Source organism: Schistocerca americana, chromosome 8, assembly GCF_021461395.2.
Source record: "Schistocerca americana isolate TAMUIC-IGC-003095 chromosome 8, iqSchAmer2.1, whole genome shotgun sequence".
Classification (NCBI taxonomy): Eukaryota; Metazoa; Arthropoda; class Insecta; order Orthoptera; family Acrididae; genus Schistocerca; species Schistocerca americana.
In genome coordinates, this window is record NC_060126.1 from 111,709,853 (window position 1) to 111,727,813 (window position 17,961).

At 38.7% G+C, this 17,961-nt stretch overlaps 1 protein-coding gene across 1 annotated transcript; it reads right to left on the reverse strand.

The window, feature by feature from the left end:
- Nucleotides 1–84: 84 nt before the first annotated feature.
- LOC124544700 lies at nt 85–16,252 on the reverse strand. Its single transcript, XM_047123339.1, has 5 exons — nt 16,107–16,252; nt 14,621–14,744; nt 10,328–10,522; nt 9,542–9,721; nt 85–1,364 (listed from the first exon to the last, which is right to left on the reverse strand). Exons 1-5 carry the CDS (start codon nt 16,214–16,216, stop codon nt 1,020–1,022), a joined length of 954 nt encoding a protein of 317 aa, XP_046979295.1. The 5' UTR covers nt 16,217–16,252; the 3' UTR covers nt 85–1,019.
- Between the last annotated feature and the right edge of the window lie 1,709 nt (nt 16,253–17,961).

The following is a 17,961-nucleotide window of genomic DNA, read 5'->3' on the forward strand; positions in this document are numbered from 1 at the left end:
TGATTTATTTCATTGTGCTGGTATGTGTTGCAGTGAAGAACCATTACAACAAACACTTTCATAAAAAATTAAATATTTATTTATAACAATATGTACAACACACAACTCTCTCAGTTACAGAATATTTCCAAAGCAGTGCATTTTTACAACCTCTTACTTTTATTTTTGTGTAAGAAAGAAATGGTTTGTAATGTTTTTAGTACCCAGTTGATTGTATCTTCACTGTTCTCATAAATAAGAATTATTGACATTGTACAATTTTCAACAGTTATAACATAATTTAATTTTTGATAAGCAATTGACTATCAGCCCAAGTTTTGCTCGGATGTGGAGTAATTTTGTTTCATTGAAACTTTTTCATTTTTAAACCCACCATTTTTCTATTTAACTTCTAATTTGTTTTCCATACATTGAATATAGCAGCAGTACAGTACCGTTACAGTTCTGCTGCTTGAATGGTAACAGTAACCATTTCAGTGATCCTTATGCGTAAATGAATAAGAAACACACTTTCTTTGTGAATTCAGACTACAAAAAGATATAATGAGATAATCTTAGAAACCATATAGCTAAATTCATTAACAACACTCCATCATCTTTCCATGTTTCAGTATTTGTACTCAGACAAGATGTTTCAACACCACAGAAATAAATACAAACTTGTGGTGTTCATGGATAGGTGGAGCAGAATCTATCTTTCAAAAGCAGTATTGTCCAGTTGGTTCACAACAGTGAGACAGCCTTACAGTCAGTCTCATGTTCATTATTCTATAATTAAATAATTATCATATGCATGTAACAAACATAGTATTGTAAAACAATGAGTTCCCATAATTTTGCATGGAGTCACATTACGTTTTCATTTCCTCCTTCAGTAAAGAGTACTGAATAGGTGTCTTGTGGGTGGAGGAAACTGCGAAAATCACTGCTGTCAAATCAGGGAAGAAATATAAACAAACATTATGCTCAGTTTTAGCACAGTAGAAAAGGACTGTATTGGTTCACATTGCTCATGCAACTTATGCCTCTTGCTGCAGTCTCTCTTCTTGTTGCTGCTGGTGCAGATGTTTGCGTGTCCTCGGTGGTGGAATGGGCTGCTTGCGTGCCAGCCATCGTTTGACTGTATCACGAGCATGGTAGAAATACAGGTAGAGCAATGCAATGATAGCACACACTCCAACAAGTGTTGCGAGCACAATAGAAACAACCAGCCAGCGCTCCACAGCGACTGTCTCGGGTGTTGGCGTTGTAACCCCTGTGGCTGGTACAGTCGTTCCAGATGTCTCCAAGGTCTCAGTTGTCTCTGTTTCAACAGTGCCTTCGCCAGAGTCGATTGAAACATCAGCACAAGCACGGAATTCTTCCTGTTGGCAAAGTAAATTTGTAATTATTTCACCGAATGAAAGGTAAACAAGAGAGCTGCTCTGTAAGAAATAAAAAAGAGTGATGTTTGTATCATATATGGATCTTCTGCAGCCAAATCAGTATTTTCCTCCGAGTATTCCTAAAAAAATCGAGAGGGATGAAGTGTTTTACTAGGAGATTATACGATATAGTAAAAGGAATTCATATGTTGCTCTCACTTTTTAGGGTACCTTTTCATTTAGTAAGATATGTGAAAAGCATTCTTTTATGCTTTGAGTAGTGATGAAACCGCATATTGTCAGGTAAATAGCTTCCAGCTTCCTGTCCATTTGCCAGTGACAATTTGGAATAACAAGGGATCTGAATTGAGGAATTATTTTAATATGTTCCATTTTCTGTGTAAAAATATCCCTCAAAATTCATTGCATAGAGTTGTTACTATTTTTTTTTTTCATTTTTGTAATAAAATTTCTATAAAATGACTATTTGTGTAAGTAATATACATGTGGTGTGCGTACTGTAAGACCTTCGGTACACACATCATCAGATTATTTGACTTGTCGCTCTAACGAAGTAGGTGAGTGTAAACAATGTCTCGTGGCCTTATCATGGCATGTTTATCTTCTGCCGTTAGGTCAGACGATAGAAATGCCACTTGCACGCTTAGAGTAGCAGATTGGCGGTGACCAACTTTAAACAGAACTTCATTAATTTTCACACACATTTATTAAAATAATAAAAATCATAGATATTACGTAACTTGATTTTGGATGCTGTTTACAATTGACAATCTGAAGTTCCTTTGGTCTTGTTAATCTTATTCTCACATATCTCTGATACTTGACAAAGTGTCTATACATTTATCTTCATGGCTACGTACAGGAATATGATAATCTTATTAGGCACAGACTGAAACTTGACTACAGACTAATGCAGACTGACTAATCGGAGGTCTGTACACTCGTTATAATACCTGGAGCGTTCAGGTATCACTGCGTATGATCCGCGAGGAGAAAAGGTTCTACGTTAGCAGCAATCGCATTGGCTGCGTTACATATTAATACGCGGATCGGCGGAAGCAGAATTTGGTCTGTCTTTATGGCAGCGCCATCTCGTAGAGCGGAGACGGACGAGCGCTGTGCCTGCGCTGTTGTGCTTAGTGGGGCGCGCTCTAGTGGGAAAGTTGTGTATGCGCTGACTACGTGGAACTATGTACATAACAATACAATTACTCTTTCTTATTTTGTTTTGGGAATATTCTCAAAATAAAGATAGAATGGTTAGCGTTTAAGAAATACACAGAGTTTGTAGAGGCAAATACAAATACTTCAAGTGAACCATGAGATTGAGGCCAGCTAAGATCTATGTGATTTAAAGACAAACCAGGAAGTAATATCAAAGCCACAGGTGCTGTTCCAAAATCACCATTCTTTACTACTAGCTGTATGCTCAAGCTTCAGGGTGGAACTTAAAGAAGAGCTTGTACAGACCATTGCTTTTTTTTTATAGGAATTGGCTGCTGAAGTAATATTTGCAGGTTTATCATGAGGAGCTACTTTTTTCCTCACTTTGAAAACTTGTGTACAAAGCACAAGTGAAAAATTAAAGAGCCATCTATTGAGTACTCTTGTGTTAAGTGCTTTATGGTTACAGCTAAATGTTTCTGTTTCTTAGTTAAAATCTTGTCACAAGGAAAATGTTCCAGTAGAAGGTGGCAAGAGCAAGTTAGACGAAAAGAAATGAGACATCAATATGATTCTACATAGAGTATGTGAGAGATCTTATCTCTCTTCCAGCAATGGTTTACCATTAGTCTCTGGAGGAGTGAAGCATTTTTGCTAATTAGAAAAAGGCAAGGTCATTCCCATTTTCTAGAAGAGTAGTGAAACAGACACACAAAACTATAGGCCTATATCTCTGATGTTGGTCTGTTCTTGTAGAACCTTTTTATGCTCATGTATTATGACATTTCTGTGAGAATCAACATAGGTTCCAAAAACAATCACCATGTGAAACAAAGCTATCTCTGTTTGACCACGAGACTCAGAAAGCAGTGGATACAGACACACAGATAGATGCCACGTTCCTTGATTTCTGTAAGGTATTCTATGCAGTGCCACACTGCCACCTACTGAACAAAATATGAGACGATGGAATATCAGACCAACTGTGTGATTGGTTAGAAGAGTTTCTAGCAAACAGAACACATGTCATTCTCAGTGGAGAGAAGTTTTCAGACATAAAAGTAACTTTGGTGGTTATGCAAGGGAATGTTACACGCTTATTACTTCTCACAATTTGTATGTAAGAAACATATTAGACAAAATTGAAAGTTCCATGAGGCTTCTTGCTGATTATACTGTTTTATAACGAGAAGTTTCAATGCTAGAAAATTGTAGGTGAAATGCAGGAAGATGTGCAGAGTATCCTCAATATGAACAAATTAACATATTTTGTAGATTGAAAGACCCATTATTGTATGATTACAATCTTCCTGAACATTCAGTGGAAGCAGTTACTTCCATAAAATATCTAGGAGTATGTGTACAGAACAATTGAAAGTGGAATGACCACATAAAACTAATTCCAGGAGAGGCAAATGGCAGACTGAGATTCAGTGGAAGAATACTCACAAGGGAACCTCCCCATCGCACCCCCCTCAGATTTAGTTATAAGTTGGCACAGTGGATAGGCCTTGAAAAACTGAACACAGATAAATCGAGAAAACAGGAAGAAGTTGTGTGCAACTACGAAAAAATAAGCAAAATATACAAACCGAGTAGTCCATGCGCAAGATAGGCAATATCAAGGCTAAGCTGAGCTCGGAAGCGCCGTGGTCCCGTGGTTAGCGTTAGCAGCTGCGGAACGAGAGGTCCTTGGTTCAAGTCTTCCCTCCAGTGAAAAGTTAAATTTTTTAGTTTCAGTTTATGTGACAAACTCTTATGTTTTCATCACTTTTTGGGAGTGATTATCACATCCACAAGAAAACCGAAATCAGGTAAGGTAGAAGAATCTTTTTACCCATTCGCCAAGTGTACAAGTTAGGTGGGTCAATAACATATTCCTGTCATGTGACGCACATGCCGTCACCAGTGTCGTATAGAATATATCAGATGCGTTTTCCCGTGGAGGAATCGGTTGATCTATGACCTTGCGATCAAATGTTTTCGGTTCCCATTGGAGAGGCACGTCCTTTCGTCTACTAATCGCACGGTTTACCGGTGCGGTCGCAAAACACAGACGCTAAACTTATTTCAGTGAACAGAGTCGTCAATGAACGAACGGACAGATCATAACTTTGCGAAAATAAAGAAATTAAACTTTTCACGGGAGGGAAGACTTGAACAAAGGACCTGACGCTCCACAGCTGCCCACGCTAACCACAGGACCACGGCGCTCCTGAGCTCTAATAACCTTGATGTTGCCTATCTTGCGCATGGACTACTCAGTTTGTATATTTTGCTTATTTTTTCATAGTTCCACACAACTTCCTGTTTTTTTTGATTGATCTGTGTTCAATTTTTCAAGGCGTACCCAGTGTGCCAACTTATATCTAAATCTGAGGGGGGTGCGATGGGGAGGTTCCCTTGTCAGAAAATATAGTCCATCAACTAAAGAGTTACAGAACCCTATTTCAACCCGAGCTTGAATATTGCCAGTCAATATTGGATCTCTACCAGGTAGGATTGATTGAGGAAATACAGATGATCCAAACAAGAGAAGTGCGTTTTGTTACAAGTTAACGTAGTAAGCACACAAGAGTCACAGAGGTGGTACATCAACTCCAGTGGCAGACACTGCAAGAGAGTTATTCTAGATCAGTGTGTGATTTACCATTAAAGTTCTGAAAGCATATGTAGCCAGAAGAGTCATCAAGTTTTAATACTTCCTCCTATCTATATCTCACAAAAATACCATAAAGATAAAATCAGAGGAATTTGAGCCCCCACAGAGCATACTAGCAGTCAGTGTTTCTGCGAACCATTCATGACTGGAACAAGAGTATGAGGACAAGTGACAGTAGTACACAAAGTACCCTCCACCACACATCACAAGGTGACGTGTGGTGTGTAGATGTAATGTAGATTTTTTAAATAAGCAAACTTCCATGTATAAGAGATCTTCAAATGTCTGAGAACTTTACAAATGTGTTAATTATTTGACTTCAGCCATGTAAGGAAGAAAAAATGTAGGGAAGTTTTGAAATTATGCTTAAAATTTCGTGGAAGTCACTAAGTGCTCTCATTATCTCAAACAGTGGATGAATATAATCTGGATAATGTGCGCCCCATTTTAAACAACAGCTATTTTTTCACACATCTCAATATTTATGATGTATCTCTTGAACTACGTAGCATACAGTGATATAATTGTGCAGATACATTCAGTGGTATATGTGGATACTATCTGCAAACTGTGTTGCATATAGAATTAGTGGTAAAGAAGTAATAAATTAAATTATGCTTCATGCTGAGGTTTTACTGCATGAACAACGAAAATGTAGTAAATGATAAAATTCTTTCCTTTCATCATTTCGTGTGGGGTGTCAGCAAGAAAAATTTTCAAAAAGCTTTAAAATGATGTGTAAAGTTTGTTGGAAGTCATAAAGTGTTCTCATTCTCAAATACTAGATTAATGAAGTCTGTTTAGTTGCACACCATCAGTTAACGCTGCCTCAAGACAAACACACAATTTCCAACTGTAATAATGTTTTCTTGCATTAAACTTTTAACATAAGTTTATACTTCATCATGAGTAGATTTTGACAGCATTTTAAATTCTGTCAATAACTATGCAAAATCTTGAAGATCAAATTTTTATTGACCCAGGAATCTGTTAGATAGGCAATCTGCAACAGGTTCCAGGTTTCTGGGCACTGGTGTAGCCACTTTTTGTATGTAAAGACTTTTTAAAATACTTTTTAACAATGTTTGTTACCTTGGAATTCAATGGGCAGAGCAAAGTGAGACGGTGCTGTTCATTCTGCACACAGAGCCTTCATGGCCTGTAAAGATTAATAATAATAATAATAATAATAATAATAATAATAATAATGGTGTGGATAATTCAGTTTCAAGAACTGAACGTGATGTATAGTTTAGGGCAGTTGCATATTTTTGAATTTCAAACCTACAGTCCTGATCTCCCAACCATGACTATTACCTCTTCTTGCTCCCGAAACAATGGCTTGATGGATAACAGTTTGGAAAGATGAATGTAAGACTACCACTGTCAGGTGGTTCAATTCCCAAGCTGAGAACTTTTATGCAGAGATGTTAAAGAAGTTACTGCAAAGCTAGTAACAGTGCTTAGAAGGATGATTATGCTGGAAAATGAAGTATATTTTTAGAAAACAAACTGCCAAGAAAAGGTCTTTATAATGAATATAAATTCCTTTTTGACCAAATGCCTCTCTTCAACTTTGTCTCCTGTTTTAGCTGAGCACTGCCACTATGTTGTATTGATGGTGCGCTTTCAGGTGTACAGCAAAGTTACTGTTTCCATTGGGTGCACAACAGTTTGATGTTTGACCCTGTCACGGTCTTCAGTTGCTGTGAGCAGTGCTTTTGACTAGAGTCTAGTGCTTAGAATGAAATCAACACCTCGGCTGTACACTCAGAAGCACACCACTAATCAGTCACTCAGATAAGTCCTGAAAGATTGCAACAGTGTTGTAACATATGCAGTGGATCTTGCAAGCTGCCTTGTGGTATTCCATGAATCATATCACAAGATTCCCTTACCTAGAGAATTCACAGTCCACGATTCAGAGATATAAGTGATCATGAGGCCAGAAGAACGGATGAAGTTAATACAAATTCAGACTGAGAAATTCATCGTTTGCAGTTAGTCCTGAAGTGCACCTTAATATATTCATTGCTTGTACCCAATAGACTATCAAGTGCAGACCATCCAGGCATTACTTCTCTTGTCTATAAAGCAGGAGTAGGAGGTATCATTCTACTAGATACAAGGGTACTTGAGAATTCGTATAAATGATGCCCCAGATGAAACATTTTGAGGATGCATGCATGAAACAGTTTGTGAGAAAATGTGCTGTCCTCGTAGATGCAATCACTTTGCTGTTGAGGCACAGCATTATGCATCAATGGAAGAGTGGCTGGAAGTAAGGGACAATGTGCAGTGGTCAGTCAAGCCATTAAGCCCTCCTTGGCATTCCTCCTTCCGACACTCACGTGAGGGGAAGCAATGTTAATGTGTCTCCAGAAAGGGTGTTGTTTTTTGTCACACAGTTTCTCCTCTGGTAAGTAGAGTCACCGCTGTGCAATGATTGTAGTATAGAAGTTTCTGTAAGTCACATTTTGACTGAATGTGTTTGTATCATGGCAAGAAGGTAGAGTTTGGTGTACCAGCTGGTCTGCCCTCTAGTTTAAGTTACATTGAGACAATTGAGATCCATGTTTTAAGGTTCTGTGTTCTCTCAGAAATTCTGTCTAATGTATCAAAAGACAGATCAATCAAACAAACTATTGTATTATGTGACAGGATTCCTGTCAGTGTTAACCATCAGAAAATGAAATATTTACTACTGTTGATAGGTACATGTAACAGCAACAGCAAATGATACTACCTGGCTTTCCAAAACTATCAGATCCTTCCCCAGGGACCAGAGAGACATAGATTGTGGAAAGTGAAAAAGGAAGGAGAGGACACTTGTAGTCCAGGATAGATGGTTGTCTACCCTCCCCTCCACTGCAGGTGGGTCCCACTCACCCTGTGGCCTGAGAGATCTGCTCTTTGTTTTAAACATTCCCCAACCTATCCCTCCCTCCTTACTGAGGAAGAAACTAATAGTTCAGAAAACTACGATAGTGTTGTGTGTTTTTGCTCTTATGTGTATCTACTGGCAGCACTAAATATTTCATTTTGTGAAACCGTTTGCCTAAATGTTTATGTAGAAGATTTTAATGTGTTGTCAGGCTGCCTGGCTCAGCCATTTTTGTGTAAGTGAAGAGCCAGGCACTACATCCTACATTATTATTTTAGTTCCTTTTATTTGTGTGTGGCATTTTAACAGTTCATTGTAAGAAAATAACAAGTTAACTATTTCATGTTTTATGTGCCAGGGTGTGAGTATACGCATGTATAAACAATAGTAAGTGAATGGGATTTTAACAAAGATTTAGTGGAATAAGTTTTCAAGTTTTTGACTACAGTTGCCATGAAATGTTATAGACTGTCCAGTCACATTAATGTGGCACCTGTCAAAAGTCTGAATAACCACTTTTTGCAGAAAAAACAGGTAAGAGACATGCAGGAGGAGAGTCATTCAGGTTCTGAGAGGTACTGACAGGGATGCAGAGCCATACTAGCTCCAGTGCCGTGGTCAGCTGCACTTGGTTTTTCAGTTAAGGATCCATGATGCAAACAGCTCGATCAAGGTGGTCCCCCAGATTTTTGATTGGGTTTAAGTCCACAGAGTTTGGTATCCAAGGGACTACAGTAAACTTACCCTGGTGCTCTTCAAACCCTGCACATACATTGCGAGCTATGTGACATATTGCATTTTCCTGCTGGTAGATGCCGTTGTGCCAAGGAAAAACAAATTGCAAATCCCCAAGGATTTTCAGAATGATGAGATCATCCAGGGACTGCCACAAAAACATTCCCCAGATCACAATACTCCCTTCTTCAGCCTGGACTCTTCCAATGATTGTTGCAGGGCGTTTGCTTTCAGTTGCTTTATGCCATACACACTAATGCCCATCATTCTTCTGAAAAGGCCACATGTCACCACACAGTGGACATCCCATTCAGCTTCCAGCATTCATCACCGATGAACAGCAGTCATCGTGGATGCATGAATGAGGCACCTGTTGTGGAGACTCACATGCAGCAACGGTCATTAAGGAGATATTGTTGGTAGACATTTGGTTCATCTGGGTGGTTACTTGCTCAACAGTCACTTGTTTATTTGCCTGTACATATCTCCGCAGCAGTTGTTCACCTGTTATCTATGCCCTGTGGTGCACAATCACAGTTGTCTCGGCATTGGTATGTGGTTTTGTATTCATTTCTGCCTCTCATTATCTGCCCTAATAATGTACATCAGACAGATGTACAAAGAACAATGGAATGCTACAGATATTTACAAGTTCAATGAACACTGTACTTGCAAATCAAACTGTTCTTATGTTTTCTTAATAACTGTTACCTGTGGTCCACAGCCGACAGCTCCTGTTCCGTTTGGGCAGTTTCCCCAATTGTTCCCTGCTATGTACCTCCACTGTAGGATACATTGTGAGCATGTCAGCCCAGCAGGAAGTTTGTATCGGAGCTCAAATACACGATTTCCGCCACTGCCGGGGTAGAATCGTGCACCACCACCACGTGCCTGGAAGCAGTGACACATTATTAATGTCACGATGTTAGAAGTCAATTTGTTTTGCAAATGTTATATTTACTACTGCTTTTTCTCAAAACTTGTTGTAGTTTTCATCATTATTCTCTGTTTTCAGTTTATAATATACTGCTGTATTGCCACAGATTATAACATGCATCCAATTTTTTGAAGGAAATAGTATATATTAGGTTGCAAAACATGGTCATGTATGTAAGTGCTTTACAGAGAGTTCAGGAAACAAAATTATTTAAAGACAACCTTGTTGTTTTCCATAACATACAAAAAAATAACCATTCAAATTTTTACCAATTTAGAGTTAAATTAGATTTGCATTGTTAGTTATAAGACCACCATCAAAGTTTATGTACAGATAAAATCAATAACAATGTAATATTTGCACTTATGTACTGGAATGAAAAATCATTGAGGTCACTACTGCCTGACTACACAGACCAGAATTTTGAAAATATTTGCAGCTTTAAAAATGAGTGCTGAATTTAATGGTACAATATCCATCAAAATATGTATAAATGCAAGAGTCACTGGTTTTTACTCTTGTAGTTTTCCAGTAATGGCATGTGCTAATTAGTAACCTACCTGTTCCAGTAAATACTTGTCTAGGCATTCCTGGGTGGCAACTCGGCGAGGATTGTTGTGTGGACACAGTCGGAACTCAAAATAGCCTTGATGATTGGCTGTGAGTTCCACTCTTATTGGAATAGCTGCACCAGGTTTGTACTTACGAACTATCACACCCAGGCCATACTTGCCACCAGCTTCGTGGGCACGAGGCTGAAACACAGCAATTGGAAACAATGAAAGGCAGTAGTGACATATAACCAATCTGCATCACTTTCAGTTTTCTTGTTAGGCATGTTGAGCCACCAAATGTTTGAGATATGTAGAAACTTGTAATGTGGTGAAAGGGATAGATATGTTGGACCAAATGGAGTTAATGAAGCCTGAGGATTATATGGGAGAAATGCTTAGCAGTGATGCTGACTCACTTTCTTGTCATCTCCCACTATTTTCCCATTTCTGCATCACTACAGGCTGCCCATAATTAAAGTTCCAGTTTCAATATGGTGTAGAAAGGGAACTACTGCTCAGAATGATGTCATATTATTGCTGCAGGAGGAAAAAAAAATTAATAATCTTACCAATAACTGGCACTGAAAGCATCGTGATATAAATGGGGTTAGCTACAAATGACAGATGAATCACAAAAGGATTGCTGTGATTCGAGTTGCACTTTACGTCATTGTTCAATGTGCATGACCACAGAAGTTCAGTAGTCGACGGTTGCAGCACTGTTAATTAGGTAAGCACATCCACCACGTCAACTTCATACCACATCGACATCGGATGGGAAAAATTGGTTTTTAATTGTCCTGGGACCAAAAACCACATAAAAATCAAAACAAAATCCTGTCACGACATGTTCAGTATGCTGTCCAACATTTTCTCCCACAAGTTGAAACTGAGAAAGGGCATGTTCCATAACAGATCAGAGTGTTTCGAGGATCATGTTCAAAATTCAGCTTCATTTGTAATTGTAGCACTGAAAACATCATCTTTCAGAAAACCTCACATGGATTAAGATCTGGTGACCTGGATGACCAGGCAGTAGGGAAATGACAGCTGATAATTCTAGCATTTCTGAAATGCTTTTGCAGCAGCTGCTTCACAGCTGTGCCGTGTGAGACACCATCTTGCATAAAATTGTCCTACCCACACATCCATGCTGTTGAAGAGTTAGAATGACTTTAGACTCTCATAGCATTTACCAGTGATGGTACAGTAAACAGGACCTGCAGGACTTGTGCTCTTGGAAGAATGTGGCCCTACGATAAATGATGCTGTCAACCTGCACCGTACAGTCACCTTTGCTGAATGAAGTGGGTACCAATTGATATGCGAACAGATGTTGCCCATATTCTGCAGTTCTATGTATTGACATGTCCATGGGGATGGAAACATGCTCCATCTGTCCAGAGAATGTTCCTTGGCCATTCATTGCCAACTTCTATGCAAGCAATGAATTCCAGAGCAAACTTTTGTATTGATGGCACGTCAGTAGGAAGCAACTCTTAAACTGGGTGATTTTGTATGAATAAGCATGCAAGATGTTTCGTAGGATCTTATGCGCCATGTTGACAGGCATGTCCAACGTTTGGGCAATGCCCCATGCAATACATGTTTGCACATGACTGCTCGACCTGTCCTGAAATGCTATGGCTGCATCTTCGACATATGTCAGGTCAACTGCTTTCCTCCCAGTACCACACTGCTCTTTAAATGAACCTATCTTTTAGAATTTTGTATTAATTTTCTCCAGACCCTTAACAGACATCGGACCAATGCCTTTTTTCATACCACTGCATGTCCAGAGCTTTTAAAGGTCTACTGGCACACACTCATTGCTCTTGTCTTTACCAACAGCACATGGCACTTCATGGAAACAGTCACCTTGAACATATCAGACACAAACTGAGAAACAGCCGTGTGCCGTGTGTCTGTTGATGTGCATGTTCTGATGTTTACAATGCCATCTATTGATCAACTTTCCTTTTTTTTATTTTTTGTGTTCCATGACATTCCCTCCTGCGTAAATAATATGCCATTCAAATTCGGCATCATTTTGAGCAATGGTTTTCTTTTTACAACATTTTGAAACTGGGACTATAATTATCGACACCCTGTATTACACTGATACTTCTTTCACAATTTACCTAAAATAGTTACTTCAACAGTGCATTTTTTTCTGCAGCAATGTATCAGAATTCAACCCCACAATAAAAATAGCATATGTCTTGCTCTCAATGTGCTTTGTACTTTGCTGACTTATTATGTTTGCCGTGGTCCCCCACCTGCAAGCTATAGATGGAACTACTAATCAATAAGCTGCCTGGTCACTTACAGCACTCCTCAGTCAACCTGTATCTTCTACAATATAATGTACCACCCTATTACTCCCAAACGCCCCCAGCCTTACTAAGACACTCAGTTTCTAGTATGTAAAGAAGATCAGCTTAAAGTAGTATGTAAATCATGACATTATCTACATCAGTACATTTTTCTACATCAAGACATAACAGGTTGCTCACAGGGTCACTCACACCTGCTTTCATTTGCATGACAACTTTGAAGTTACTGTGACAACTAGAATAAACTGAATGTCTACAAGAGTGTTTTTTATGTGTGTGTGTGTGTGTGTGTGTGTGTGTGTGTGTGTGTGTGTGAGAGAGAGAGAGAGAGAGAGAGAGAGAGTGAGAGTGAGAGAGAGAGAGAGAGAGAGAGAGAGACAGTGACAGTGACAGTGTGTGTCTTAACCAAAGTGAACATGTAAAAGATGTGTTTATAGAGAAGAGACTTTTAAATTGCAATGTGTTGTGATCTTCAGTCTAAAAAATGGTTTGATGCAGTGCTTGATGCTAATCTTTCATGTACAAGCTCCTTCATTTGTGAACACCTACCGCAACTTTCATCTATTTGAACTTGCTAACTGCAGTCAAGTTTTGATCTCCTTCTACAATTTTTAACCCACACACTTCCCTCAGATACCTATTTGACAGTCTGTTGATACCTCAGGATATGTTCTGTTAACTGGTCCCTTATTTAGTAAAGGTGTGCCACGAATTTCTTTTCCCTGAAATTCACTTTAGTACCTCCTCATTAGTTATCTGTCTAATCTTCAGCTTCCTCCTATAGCCTCACATTTCAAAAGCTTCCATTCTCTTCTTTTTGCAACTATTTTTCATCTATATTTCCATTCCGTATAAGGTTACATTCGAGACTAATACATTCAGAAAAGATTTTCTAGGATTTGTATTTGACGTTAGCAGATTTATCGGTTTCAAAAGCGCTTTTCTTGCTATTGCTGTGTACATTTTATACCCTCTCTAATTAGGCCATCACTACTTATTTTATTGGTGAAATAACATTACTCATCTGCTGCTTTTAGTGTCTCGTTTCATAATCTAATTCCCTCAGCATAGCCAGATTCAATTTGACTACATCTAATTATTTTTCTTTTAGTTTTGTAGGTGGTTGGCTTATAACCTACACTGATGAGCTCAACCATTATGACCACCTGCTAAAATGCATGTTGCTCTGCCTTTAGAACACAATACAGCAATTACAGCAGTGACTCCATGTGGCATGGATTAGATAAGTCCTTGGTAGGTGCATCAGATGTCTATGCACAGATAACGCAAATTATTGGCCAGTAGTGTGCAGACTCTGAGCTGGGTAAGGGGGTACTACCATCAATAATGGTATGACATAGTAAATCATATTCTGTATGCACAATTTTTTCTGGCATGGGCATTGTCTGGCAGTTTCTTTCAACACTGCCCAATTGCTAATGGTCACACGCCAAAATGCGAGGATAGAGTCATTGTTCATGTTTTACGCAGAGCAGTTGTGTGCAGTTGAGTCACACCAAAATTATGTGAACAATTAGCTAATGCTATGAAATATGAGGTTGGACATTTTCTGTCGTTTGGTAGGATAACAAAAAGTAATTATTCAGTTTATTTGCAATTACGTGCAAAATTGGTCTGTCATTCTACGTCAGTAGCACACATTGGTGGAACATGTTTCTATTTTAACATTCGTAGTTTGAAACATTAATTTGAAGAAGCAATACAGCAATGCCAGATCTCACTGTGAAAGAGGAATATAATTTAATTGCTAATATGAGCAAGGTTGTTAGGAAGTGTGTTACTTATGAATACGATAAATGAAGACAAATGTTATGCTTTGAAAGCAACATATATATTTTTTTTTTTAGGCAACACAGTCAGATTATGCAATGACTCTGTCATACTGATTTCTGTGAATATAGTTCATTAAAATGAGAATGAAACTAATTTTGCAGCAGCTTACCGTTGGTGAATCCCAAGGATCACCACATATTCCACATTTGCCACCATTTTTATTCCACTGGCGCGAGAAGCCACCACAATACAGTTCGTGGTCATTGTAGTTTGGTGGTGTGTCAAAACCATACCTGCAACCAACAGCTAACATTAAAATTACTGGAACTACTAGTAAAAGTGAAACTTAGCATACAGCTTACTCAGATAAAGAGTGGAAATATTTTGTGGATATTTGAACACAGAATTCAGAAATCGCAGTTTTATTGTTATAGTAGATGTGTGTCACAATTTTTTTCGGGAATTGTTTCACAGAATAGATGATCAGATTATGTTGTCATAAAACTTAACAACTTCAGATTTGTATACCTGCATCAGCTCAGAATTTGTTTTCGGTTATTGGATTCGTGTTTGTTGACTGCAGGGGAATCGCTTTGAGGTTTGAAAGCAAACAAATGAATCTAAATCTTGTGGGTTGAATTATTCTTGTCCAATTCAAGATTGTCTTTGTTTCTAATGGCATACTTGCCAAGAGGCCATTAAACTTTCTTCCTTTGACCCCTATCACCATTCTGAGATGTACAGATGAATGCCTGAGGAATCATTGCATTCTCCATCTGAAGGGGTCCTGTGCCCAAAGTCCTAATGTTTGTTTTATTATCAGTTACTTCAGCAATGATGGAATGTAACATATTTTCATTTTGAGAGATGGGCTGCTTGTCCGTTAGATCACATGGATTTGAAAGTTGGGGTATAATTATGTTGAATTCTCTGTTCTTTTTGTCTCTCTTCCCTTCTCTGCTTCCCTTTCTTGTCCAACAGTCCACTACCTCTGTGCATCATCCAACTGTCTCTTGCATCTCCCCCTGCTTCACTCTTTCCGTCCATTTCCTCCTCTCCCTAACTCTGTGCATCCCCTCCATCCATCTCAGCCATGCTCATAGATACATCTAGCCCATGCAGTGCAGTGCAGTTCAGTAAAGCAGGCTGATACTACACTCTATACACCTGTCATGCAAGGCACCCTACATATCAGGGTCTAGAAAATAATTTATTTGCCCCTGACATACAGGCCACCATGCAAAGCAGCTTGATGAAGCAAGCCGACACTACTACAACAACACAACACACCTGTCATGCAGGGCAGCCTATGTGTGAGGGCCTAGAAGAACAGTTCCTTGCCCCTGACATGTTGGCTGCCCTGCAGAGCAGGTTGATTTGGCAGACCAATACTGTTCCTAAATAGCATGCCTGTCATGCAGGACCGGCTTTATGTCAGGGGCTGCGAAAAACACGTTTGGATCTGTATCTCTACTCTTATTGGAGCTAGGAGATTGTATACTTCATAAGACTGATACTCATGGGACCTTCTGCTACTGTGCAAAATTTGGTTGAAGTTGATCCAGGAGTTTCAGAGGAGACACGGATATTTACACATACTGTTTTATATATATAATAGATTAAATAAACTTGTGTGCCACAGTTGCATTGCTCACCTCCACATGGTAGCTCTGGAAGGTGGTTCGATCAGCCTGCCATGACTGGTCACTTCCCGTGCAAAAAGGACGATGATAAGTGGGAGACACCATAGCAAAGACTGCCTCATCTTGGAGTCTCAGTTTCACAATGTGTTTCTGCAACAGTTGAAAAATGTTGTATGTTATGAAGCTCAAGCAAATAAATGTCTGTTCCATCATATTATTTCAATTAAGTAAAGCACAACTTCTTATTTTACATAATGGTCTGCTGCAGGGCAGGTTTAAACTTGCATGAGGCCTATATTCAGAAATACATACACATATATATTTTAAAATTATTTTACTTCCAGATAATATCTAAAGGTAACACTTAGTAAAATCTTATTTAATTAATTTTGAACACTAACAGACATTATTTACCGTTAGTTTTTAACTATTATCAGAGCAACGTAATTGACATGTTGTAACTCAAGACACTAAAACTGCACGTCACAGTTGCCTGTTATTTTCTTCATCACATAGCATGGAACTAAAGCATTATGTATGAATAGTATTATGAACATATCAATTACATTTCTGGATAGAAGAAAATTTTTAGACATAACCCATAAGACTATGCTACACAATGAAATATAACAAACTGAGTGGGGAAACCTAATATATAGTGTGGTCCATGGATATGCAAACAGTTGGATAAACAAATTTAGAGTGAAGTAGTATGAGATGGCGGGGGTGGGGGGACACCTGTAAGACTATGTTACCAACATGGCAGTTATTTCGGAAGCCGACATCTTGGATGCAGTTTGTAGTTTTTGAGTGGAATTGAGATTGTGTGATGTACTAGACAGACAGAAAATCACATGATGAAAACAATGATGCCTTTCATTTGAGCATAGCTTCATTCATTATTGCATTACGAAATGTTTCTGCCTGACAGGTGATGTGAAGGCTGATGTTGTTAACACATGTCAAATGTGTTTCCATTGTTGGGTCCCTTGCTGATCATGTTTTATATTAGTTACCTTCGGACAGTATTAATAGTAACCTCAGACTTTTTGCAGATGATGTAGTCATCTACAGTGAAACACAGTCTGAACGAAGCTGTACAAATATTCAGTCAGGCCTTGATAAGATTTCAAAGCGGTGCAGTGATTGGCAACTTGCTTTAAATATTGAAAAATAGCAACATGAAGTTGAACGATCACATAGACTCAGTCTCGTGGGTAAAGCTGGTAGCAGACTTTGGAAGTGCAATCAGCCTATGAACGGGATTGCTTACAAATCATTTGTGTAACCCATTCTAGAATATTGCTCAAGTGTGTGGGACACATATCAAATAGGATTAATAGGGTATACTGAACATATAAAGAGAAGGGCAGCAGGAATGGTCACAGGTTTGTTTGGCCCACGGAGGAGAGTCATTGAGATGTTGAAAGAACTATACTGGCTGACTCTTGAAGACAGACAGAAACTATTCCAAGATACTCCACTGACCAAGTTTCAAGAACTGGCTTTAAATGATGACTCTAGGAATTTACTACAACCTCCTCCCATAGAGATCAAGAGGATAAGATTAGATTAATTATGGCATGTACTTAGGCATTTAAACAATCATTTTCCCCACACTCCATGTGTGACTGGAATGAAGGAAATTGTAATAGTCTGCCATGTACTTAACAGCAGTTCACAGAGTGTGGATGTAGATGTAACTACATTGAGATTGTCCTGCTATCAGGAGAGAGGAACACCTGTGTTATCACAGACAATTTCAACCAACACCACCCAGATGGACCACCCTTTACCCAAAGTACAGTGATGAAACATCTCTCAAAATTCTGTGAAATCGACTCTGTCACAGACAGATTGAAAGCTG

Bases quoted from the DNA above. Each gene is read 5' to 3' on its own strand.
- LOC124544700 (XM_047123339.1), bottom strand. From the start codon at position 16,216: ATGAGGCAGTCTTTGCTATGGTGTCTCCCACTTATCATCGTCCTTTTT. The intron at 10,523-14,620 runs GTAAGCTGCTGC...GCTGTGTTTCAG, and splicing joins ATCCTTGGGATTCACCAACG to CCTCGTGCCCACGAAGCTGG. The intron at 1,365-9,541 runs GTAACAGTTATT...CTTTGCCAACAG, and splicing joins CTGTCGGCTGTGGACCACAG to GAAGAATTCCGTGCTTGTGC.